Genomic DNA, 10,663 nt, shown 5'->3' with positions numbered 1-10,663 from the left:
AACTTTTTATATGTGTGTGTGTATGTGTGTGTGTATATATATATATATATATAAAAAAAAATAGTGTGTGTATGTATATATATATATATATATGTAACTGAAACATTCTGACAGTTGTTCTTATTCTGGAATAGCTTCAATTGTGACCATTTTAATGAAGACTCTTTAAGTCTTTACATTTTTTCTAAGTATACCGCAAGTCTTATTCCTACATGTTATATGAAATCTGAATATCAGAGATACATTTCTTTATGGAGGAAGATGGCTACAACACTAGAAATAAGGGGTTATGATACTTAAGTAAGAGTAAAGTGCGTTTTCAAAATTACTCAACATTGCTAAATTAGTAATACCACTGTCAGCAGTATAACCTCCCTCAAATGTCACCCTGTTCTTATGACGTTGTTTTATACATCCAATTGTTTCATAAAATAGATACATTAAATTCCTAGTATGTTTCTTCATTGTTTTCTCACAGGGTGCCCAAGTTGAGATTGAAGCCATTGCTGTTCAAGGACTCCTCCAAGATGCTTCAGCCTGACTATAAATAGAGACTGATTATCCTACAAAGGCAGAATTACATTTAGTACTTCTCACTTACATCCTATTTCTAGAGTTGACTATCAGCAGTTACACACAGTTGAAACAAGTAAACTTCGTAGAATCATTGAATCAACTAGGTTGGAAATGACCTGAAAGATCATCAAGTCCAACTGTTACCCCAGGACTGCCAAGTTCACCACTAAACCATATCACTGAGGGCCTCATCTACATGGTTTTTGAACATTTCCAGGGATGGTGACTCCACCACTGCCCTTGGCAGCCTGTTCCAATGCCTGATCACCCTCTAGATGAAAAAATATTTCCTAATATCCAATCTAAACTTCCCCTGGTGCCGCTTGAGGTTGTTACCTCTTGTCCTATCACTTGTTACCTGGGAGAAGAGAGTGACCCCCCACCTCACTACAACCTCCTTTCAGGTCCTCTCTGAGCCTTCTTTTCTCCAGACTAAATAACCGCAGTTCTCTCACTCATTCCTACTAAGACTTACTCTCCAGACCCTTCACCAGCTTTATTGTCCTCTGGACGTGCTCCAGCAACTCAATCTCTCTCTTGTAGTGAGGGGCCCAGAACTGAACCCAGGATTTGAGGTGCAGCTTCATCAGTGCTGAGTACAGGGGGACAATTGCCTCCCTAGTCCTGCTGGCCACACTATTTCTGATACAGTCCAGGATGCTGTTGGCTACCTTGGCTGCCTGAGCACAAGCTGGCTCATGCTCAGCTAGCTATTAACCAATACCCCCAGGTCCTTTCCAGCCAAACAGCTTTCCAGCCACTCCTCCCCAAGCCTGGAGTGTTGTGGAGGGTTGTTGTGACCCAAGTGCAGGACCTGGCAATGCGCCTTGTTGAACCTCATACAATTGGCCATAGCTCATCGATCCAACCTGTCCAGAATTTACCAGGGAAAGGTACTTTCCTCTGGATTGTGGCCTTGAATCCTCTAAAATATGAGATAACAGTGAGTTGTCTGCCAGCAAACCCTGAAAGCCTCCAAGAGTCCTGTTAAAATCAGCTGAGCTTTGTAGGACAGGGCCCTTACTTTATGATGGTCACTGGATATTCAGCTATTAAAATGCACATCTGGGTGAATGTATGACAGTTACAGTATGAGTGATCTGAACAAGGAAAACTACAATGATTTGAATAGGTTTTCAGTAACAATTTTGAAAGGAAAAAAATTACAGAAGGGGAAAACAACACTTGAATTGCTTATCATACATCTTCACCTTTGTGTTTTGGGGAATTTCTCTGTATTTGTTTCTGAACTCTCTTAAACTCTTTACAGAATAGACTGCTGTTGAGAGTCACATTTTCTTCATATGGAAGCTAACAGTTTCAGAAAGAAGAAAATCACACTTTTCTGAAGTGCTAACTTTATAAATCATCTTTAAATACCTACTTGTAACCTTTTTCATAGCAGTTCAACTCTGACTATCTTTTGATTTAAAACAAAACACTAAAAAAAAAAAAAGAGTTGTTTAATGAGAATAAATGATAATAGCATCTTAAAACTGTGCTGGTCTATTCTGGGAACAAACTTTTCCTGATTATGCTTTGATACTCCATTACAAAAAAAAATCCCTATCTTGCTTATTCAATAAGAAATAATTCAAACAAAAGATTAGGTTTATTATCCATCTCCTAATATATAAGGATTAAAATAATCTTCCAAGACAGGAAGCTTTCAGCTACCATGGCATTACAGTTCTTGACATTGTTCTCTTTGCCATTAAGGACAGAAGCATCTGCTTGATGGTGATTAAGCAGTATTGGAAAGTCAGACTGGTGATGGTAGTAAATTATCCCATCCCTCTGCATTTATCTTCTAACCAGGTAGAAATGGGTATTTTCAAGGAACTAGTCAGCTACCTCCTGGTAGAGTTGGTTCCCTGTTGTCCCCACAGCCATATGAGTAAGTGCAATACTGGTTTATTCAAGGGGGAAATGAGCAGAAATTCTTTTCTGTTGTAGTCTCACCTCAACATCTGTTTTGCTCTCTTCTGTGAAGATGCCCATCCAGTTACATATGGGATGCCGCTCTCACTATACCTTCACTTTCTCTGTGTAGAACGTAAAAAAAGGTATATCCAGCAGCTTGGAGAATGGACCATTCCAGTGGTAGAAACATGAACCTGCTTTATCAAATGTGAGAGGGAATCCTGCAGGCTGCTCCTTCCAGAGGCTGCTGTTTGTGAGCCTGGGTGCCATGACCAAGTGCTTCAGAAGCTACTTCTAGTCCCATCTTGTTTGCCCAAACTCACTCAGTTTTGGTAAGCCACAAAAGCAGCAGCACAACAAGGAGAGCAAAAAGCTGCTTTGCCACAGGTTAAATGACAATACTGTGGGTTCAGCTGTCCAACAACTCAACCCCAAACTTTAGTTCTGTGTCCGTATCATTTGTCTTCTGTGTATAATGCCTGCTGATGATCACCTCAAATACTTCTAATTTGTTAGTAATTTTCATACAGTAAGCATGCAAGAAAAAGTGAATCTGGCAGCACAATGTTGCTGTCTACCTTGCCTGGCACATGCAGATACTGCCTTGTCTGAAAATCCCCTGCGTTCAATAGCACAGCCATGTTGTATGAATCATCTTCCATCCTTGGATAAACTGGAAGAGTCCCGATTACAGTTCTTTACCTTCCTGCTTCTCTGCTATGCTTTCCAGCTCCCCTTACTTCAGTTGTACTATTATATTAACTGTATTTTGTATTTTTCATGCATTCCTGGTATTACTTTAGCATACACCAGAAGGCCACTGGGTCAGCCCTATTTACCCTTTTTAGATGTGATGTGAGTGGCCGTTTCTCCAGCTTTTTGCTGAGCTTGTAAATTGTATCAGTATAGAAAAAAGATTAACAGTGAGGTTGTCACAGCAAGTATGTAGAAATGTATGAGGTTTTTATAGCATTGTCTTGCTTTCTCTTGACAAAATGGCCGATGTTTTTATTAGAAGCAGGATAACGCTTTCGGTATTACAAACAGTGAACTTCTAAGCCTTTGAAAGGTACCCGACTTTTCTGCATATGAACTTCCTACACATAAAGTTTATTAGTGTTGGCTTCTGCTTTGTTTTTCCTCCTTGGCTATACTATTAATGTTTTTCGTGTTCTACAACTGACTCAAGGAGTGATCCCACCTAAGAAAAACCATGATTAGACTTGTTAGAAAGGAGCTAGTACTAACATGAATATGACTTTCTAGAAAACACAAAGCAAATGTTGCTTCACTTTGTCAGCTAAAAATAATTAGGAATAATGAAATTTAATGGAGTTTTACATTTAAACAGATTCCTGATTTGTATTTGTGTTTCTCTGTTACAGCTTTGCTCACATACTTTATGGAATGTATTTCGCTTATTTGTAGCAGAATTAGTTTAAGTTCACCTTAGGCAGATTTCAGTGGTGTTGAACACGAGCCAAGTTCGGCGTTGCATGATCTCTGTGGCTCTCCATCCCTCTCGCATTACTCTCCTCTGACTCGTGCTGCGGTGCCTCTCTGCCAACCTTAAACCTGACACTAGGTGGCAGTTTTGTATTTTCTTGTGTGCTGTCTTGTTCGTTTGCTGGTAAAAGTCCTTTACAGAACTCCCTTGGGTGACTCCACTGGTACAAAGGGATGTAAATACACTATTGCTTTGCACAGTAAGGGGCAGTCTGAGACTGAAATGTAAGTGAAACAGCTGAAAAAAAACGCATGCTGGATGCAATTAACAAAAGGCAACACATATTTCCACTGAAAACGTTTGTGTCGGTAAGTAGGTGGCATTCTGCAAAAAGTCAGGAACTAAAATCCACTTTTAGCTCTTTGGTTCCTTGGCTTTTAGCTGGAGACCAGTTGCACAATTTCTTGGATGGCTCAGATCTAAATATGTATTCTTCAGATACAGGAATTCTAGAATAACTGAAATAAACTCTCTTATTTACAGCTATAGCATAAAGTTCTCAACATGAGCCATGAGCCTTCTATAGAGATGTTTAAAACTTCTATTGCTTTTTTTAAGCCGAGTGATATTATTTGATTCTATTCTTTAAAACAAAAAGGTTAAGCCCCATCATTTCCTCTATGAAAAGCAAGTATTGTGGATATCTCTTAGGTCTTAGTTCAGCAAAGTACCCAAACATTTAATAAATGCTCTTTCAACTAGAGGTAAGTTAGATTCAGCTCTTTTTGTTTGCTAGACTGAGCAGCTAGCATGCAAAATATGAAGCTGTCATTCAGCACAGGGCATCCTCATTTCACCATTTAAAATTTGTTTCAATCACGTTGCTTAAAAAAAATCCAAGAAAACAGATCCTGTATTTGTGTGAAAGCAATACTTCAGCATGTCCTGCTAGGTGTTTCTTTTAGTAGCTTTTTCTTCTTTTAAGTTATTGTATTCCCAACAGATTAAACAATGCAAAAATTCATTTCAGTGCCTAGTTTTAATACAAGTTAGTTCTCTGTTAAAGCACATAACCAAACTAAAACTGCTCCAATAACTCTGCTACAAGCACCTTGCTCTTGTTGCAGTTTGTACCTGCGAGCAGTCCCTCACTGAGTGAAAGAGCCAATCCCAGCCAGTTGGATTGCGCATGTATTATCTTCTGGGATCCTGTGCGTATGTACCTGCATAGAGCTGACAGCTTGCAAACGTAACCTCTTCTAGGGCTGTCTTTATTGTCACTGAAACAAAATTTGTACCAGAACTTTCTTGTTAGCTTGGAAGTGAAGTTTGTTCTTTCTAATATCTTGCACAGCACCCCCTGTGGCATGGAATGATTGTTTCTACCTTGGATGAAGTTAAGGGCTCAACATTGCCTAGCTTTTGAGAAACATTTTTGAAGACTGTTTTGTATTTTGATTAAGTTTAAAACAAAACAAACAGCTAAGGTATATTGCCATATCTCTGGAGATACATCTTGTAAATACAGACATTGGAGCATATCCTCCTCTCAGTCTTTAACATGAGAAAGCTCTTTGATCCACAGACCAGTTTCTGCCCTTGGCAACCTCTGCGATGTCCCACATTTGCAGAAGCAGATAGCTGCATGTATTTTGGCCCTTCATGCCTTTGGGAGCTCACAAACCATGATTACTAGACCCAAATGTATTTCTTAAGGCAGGGATGTTCAGCGTACCTCTAGCAGCTGCATCTGATCTTGTAGTAATTTAGGGGATTTAACATCTCGTGTTCAACACAGCATCAACAATGAAAGTGTTCAACACTTTCACCTTCTAGAAAGGAAAAGGAAAAAGAGCTTTCATCTGTTGTAATTACAGAATATGTAAGGACTAAAGATGACCGAGAAGAGCTAATGCTGTTGAGTCATTGAGTGGCTTATATTCTTTGTTTCCATTAGCATTGCTTAATGACCTGAAGACATTGAACAGTGAGGTAAGAATGTGTATTCTCACTTGTCTTCCTTGTAACAACAGTGGTAGAAAGAGTGACTCTGAGGTGAGCAAGTTTTCTTGATTCCCTTGTATCTTCATATTTTATTTGCAAGCGCAGCCTCCTCTGTTGCTATTACTGCTGCTGATCTCTGCCACTGAACTCCTCTTGCTTTATGCTGCTGCAACTCATGAGCTAACACACAAGTAGTCGTGTGGCTTCTGCACTAATTTCATCTCCTATGTTTGGGAGCAGGGCGGTGCTGGCATAGGTGCTGGTGGATGAAATGAATTCCCAGCTTGTAGGAGGAAACCAGCCATGAGATGAAGCTGAAGATGGAAGTTCTTGGGCCCTGCTGTCCAGAATCACCCTAAAGTGCCTTTATCCTACTTGATACCTGTTCCTCCACTCCTCAGCTCTTCAAGGTGCATACTACATCTCTTTGTTGTGGAATGATTTGCACATATGGACAAAAAGTTTGACTACCTCTGTTTGAATTCTTAATTCCTGCTTTAATGTCAGTAGATTTTACTAGAACCAGCTGCTCGTTCTAACGTCTCTATTATAGAAAGTTAGTAAAAATAAAAACTAAAACTCTGCAACATCCACCTAGCAAAAAACCCCTAAAAAATAGAAGTATGCATTTTGGTTCTAAAAGTTTATGGTGTTGCCTGCAGGAAGATGACATTAAATGAAGCTGACAAGTGCAGAAGAGTGCTGATAAGCAGAAAACCTTGGATTTAGTGATCTAGCCAAGGAATATCAGCTCACACAAAAGGCTGATAGGCCAAGGATATCAATTTGATTACTTAAACCAAAGTCAGTGGAGTCAGATGTGCACATGCAGCACAAAATGTAGCTCTTCAAGGGGTTTGTAGAATTTTCTGGGGACAGTAAAGATTTTTGTGAAGTTCTTTTGTACAGTAAAGTTAATAAACAGCAACATGTGCTTGCCCTTGTTAGGTAACTGACCTTTTTCTCCGTGTTCTACTTCCTTACGCCGGAGAATCCTGTAAACACAGTCCCCAGTAATGTATAATAGATAGTCCCTTTGCAAGATTTACCATCAGAACACATTTCTGTTCTCTATCTGAACCATAGCACCAATTACATTGAGGGCCTGTTTTCACAGGAAATTGGTTTGAAAGCTTTGCCATTCAGCTTCAGCTCCAAAATGATTATTTAGCATTTTGGAAAATACCTCAGGTGGTCCCTGGAAGCAAACTGCTCCTGGAGGACTACACTGCACGGAAATATAATAGATGACCTCTCCTTTGGGAACAGGCTTATATACATCTTTGTTTAGAAATTTATTTTAGGAGCCAAAAATGTGTATTAGGAGCTACACAGCTAAAGACAGGTTATTAATCACCATCAATGCTGTGAAGTTACCTTGTAGATAAAAGGCCTTTTCTTCCTGTTTCTGCAAAAGCCATCACATATATTGTACTACTGGCCTTTCAATCAATTTATTTTGAAAAATGGGAGAGCGAGCAGTAGACACCCCCTTGGGTCCCGGACACTGCACCCTCTAGATCTTCCATTTGCTGGAAAACTAACCTCTGCATTAAGTGATAGCCTGCTAAATGGGCACTTTCATCTTCTGGTCCTCTATGTGCTATGCACTGCGGCAGCTCCATACGCTGGTAGTCCAGGCACTCAGATAAATTGCCTGCATCCTCCCATGATAAAAAACAGAGCTACACTGTATTCTTTATGCTATAGAATGCTGGTTGGAGGTTTCAAAGGTTTGAAGTTACTGATCTGAACCTGGAAAAAATCCTTATTGAAAGCCGAGTGGTTGTTCTGCTGTTGGAAAATGATCCCACTGTTCTGGCTGTGTACAGAAGGCACTCTGTGGCAGGGGGTGACAGCTCAGGTATTCCAAACACTTGAAGTCTTGGCAGCTTGACTTCAAAAAATGTATATCATATAAAACTTCTTCTGGTGCCTCTTATTGATCTCTGTGGCTTGTGGCTCAATCCATAAAAGCTTTTCTATCTTCCCAACCCAATAACATCAGAAAGTGTTCATGCTGACAGAAGGGCAGGCCCAAGAAGAGGATGCTCACAGAGACACGACTTCTATTCCTTGTTATTAGCTGTCCCTGAAACACATGGAAACATTAATTTAACAATTAATGGAGGATACAACTTGATATCCACTAAATCTTACAGGAATTCAAAGTGAACGTTCCCTGGAAGCATCAAAGGATGAAGGGGTTATCTGCTCTTCTCACAGATCCTTATGGATGTTCTGAAACAGCCACAAGCAGCCACTGGCTCTGCTCCCTCTTTCCCCATCCCATTCATACACAGTCCTCCCCTTACAGACATTAATGTCACCTGTGTGAAATCCAGTTACGCTGCCACGGTCTTATGCTCCTCCCCACCCTGCTGCCTTTCCTCTTACCAACTTTTGAAATCACTTGATAGTTTCAGTCATCTTTGACACAGAAGCAGACATCAAATCTTAAGTAAGGACAGGAGACAAAGGGATAAATTCAAGTACAGGGTTTAAATGTAAGAAAATGAGGTTTTTTAACTGTGAGAGCAACTGACTGATTGGAACAGGCTGCGCAGAGTCTGTGGAGTCTCCACCGTTGGGGATGTTCACAGCCCAACAGGACAACCTGCTCCAGCTGACCCTGCTTTGAGCAGGACTAGCCCCTGAAACTACGTGTGTTGGCCACCAGCAGCTGAGAAACTATGAGTCTTGGTGGCTTCCTCAATAGCTAAAAGATGGTTCCCGAGGGTATGACTGGCAGAAATCATAGTGTCAGACCATCCCAGCTGGAAGTAATTCTTTTCCAGCCATAAGACCCTGCAAGAACAGGTTGGGAACATGAGACTTCCTTATAGTGAATGGTAGTCCACAAGGCTGGATAGGGAACACAGGGAAGATGGGAACTCTGCATGGGGATACAGGTGAGAGATCCAACTGCAGTGATTCTCTGTGACAGAGTCTGACAGTGAATTTGCATGAATATTGCTAATATAGTGTGAAAAAACACATAGATCTCTCTAGTGGTTTTGAATTGACCACACTTCGTGTATCACTGAGCATTCCCTTGTTCAGAGACAGACGTCAGCTACCTTTAGAGATTTGCACTAGATCAGCTCACATCCTCTTAGTCATACCCTCTCAGGGGGAAGGCTCTGAGTGTTTTTAATCTCTCTCAAAGTAAGAATTTTTCCATTCCCTTTAGCAATCTTGCTTCCCCGCCCAGAATCTTGTTTCAGCTGTTCAATATCCTTTCAAGACAGAAGAATTTCTCCCTTACACAACAGCATCCAGATTTAAATGGTCACTGTTCCATTTCAGTCATTGCAGTAACATTCACTGGGGGAAGGGAAGAGGTGTCTGCATTGCATGCTCATCCTTTTCCACGTTCCAGCACTACCATGGGGTAACCTCTGCCTTCTGTGGCAAGCAAACACCTTATGTGATGGACTCAGAAAAAATGAGTGTGAACATGAGAAAAAAATTGTTGTTCACCTTCTCACTCTTAGCGAATGTGGTGGACGAAGAAACAACTTTTGCAGAAAGACTGACAGAACTGTGAACATAATTTCCAAGACTGTCAGAGAGACAGTCCTGTCCCCTCTAATCCTTCCCTCCATTGGTGTGGTGATTTTCCAAAGGCACTTTATTTGGCCTGTGATTTTTCCTTCCCACCATGTGACTGCATTTGCTGTGCATTGTGCTTTCATCCCAGCACTACACTACTGATTTCAGCTGGTAAGGAGAAAAAGATCTAAAACTACCATCTGGCATAAAATGGAAATCACAACGCAGCAGTAAGGCATTAGCTCATAAGAACAAGCCTGCAAATAATAATGATTACAGTCACAATTTTAACATGGCTTTTTATTTTCCAAGACTGCATGGTCCAGCCTGGCATTTTCCCAACAGAGGGGTAATTTATCACTGGTATGAGTCCTGTATTGTATAAAGACGACCCATGTAAAAAGCGTGACTTCCAATTGAGTGCTTCCAATGATATCTCTTAATGCAAATAAAAGTATTTATGACTCCCTCCGTTGTGTTAAAATGTAGAGCAGCTGTACGCCAGCAGGGGCATGACAAGATGTGCTCATTAAGAACAGCACAGTCTTTTCTGTCTCCTAAACAATAACCCACACAGTCCTTCCTCCTCTGTCAACATACCTATCTCTCTTGCTGCTGCATTATCCACAGCTTCTCCTGTTTCTTCTTCTTTTGTTTCAGGCCCCCCGTTTACTGTCTCACTGAGCAGCTCATTTTCCACCTGTTCTCCCATCTCACCTGGGAACAGCAACCACGGAGATCAAATTAGGAACCACTAAGAAAAGCATCAAGTCCCCAAGCTCATTTCTGTAAACCTGGTTTTGCTTTGTCAGCTCTGCAATGTCCCTTACAAAGGTACCCCCTGAATGAATCCATAGAATGCTTTGGGATGGAAGGAACCTCAAAAATCATCCAGTTCTAACCACCAGTTCCAGGAACACCCTCCACTAGACCAGGTTGCTTCAAGGCCCGTCCAACCTGGCCTTGAACGCTGCCAGGGATGAGGCAGCTTCTCTGGGCAACATGCGCCAGAGCCTCACCACCCTCGCAGGGAAGAACTTCTTTCTAAAATCTAGACTAAACGTATTCCTCAACATAAAAAGGACACGGAGCTGCTGGAGCAAGTCCAGAGGAGAGTCACAAGGATGATAAGGGGGCTGGAGCACCTCCCGTATGAAG

The 10,663-nt window shown here is 41.0% G+C and overlaps 1 protein-coding gene across 1 annotated transcript in view; it reads left to right on the top strand.

The window, feature by feature from the left end:
• HRSP12 (heat-responsive protein 12) overlaps window positions 1-541 on the top strand; it is a 3,866-nt gene extending 3,325 nt beyond the window's left edge. The window contains exon 5 of the mRNA XM_010011654.1: window positions 479-541. Coding sequence (XP_010009956.1) covers window positions 479-541 — 63 coding nt within the window. The remainder of the gene's footprint in view (window positions 1-478) is intronic.
• The last annotated feature ends 10,122 nt before the right edge of the window (window positions 542-10,663 follow it).

Source organism: Nestor notabilis, unplaced genomic scaffold, assembly GCF_000696875.1.
Source record: "Nestor notabilis isolate BGI_N333 unplaced genomic scaffold, ASM69687v1 scaffold14053, whole genome shotgun sequence".
Taxonomy (NCBI): domain Eukaryota; kingdom Metazoa; phylum Chordata; class Aves; order Psittaciformes; family Psittacidae; genus Nestor; species Nestor notabilis.
This window is presented reverse-complemented; position numbering and strand designations above follow the sequence as displayed.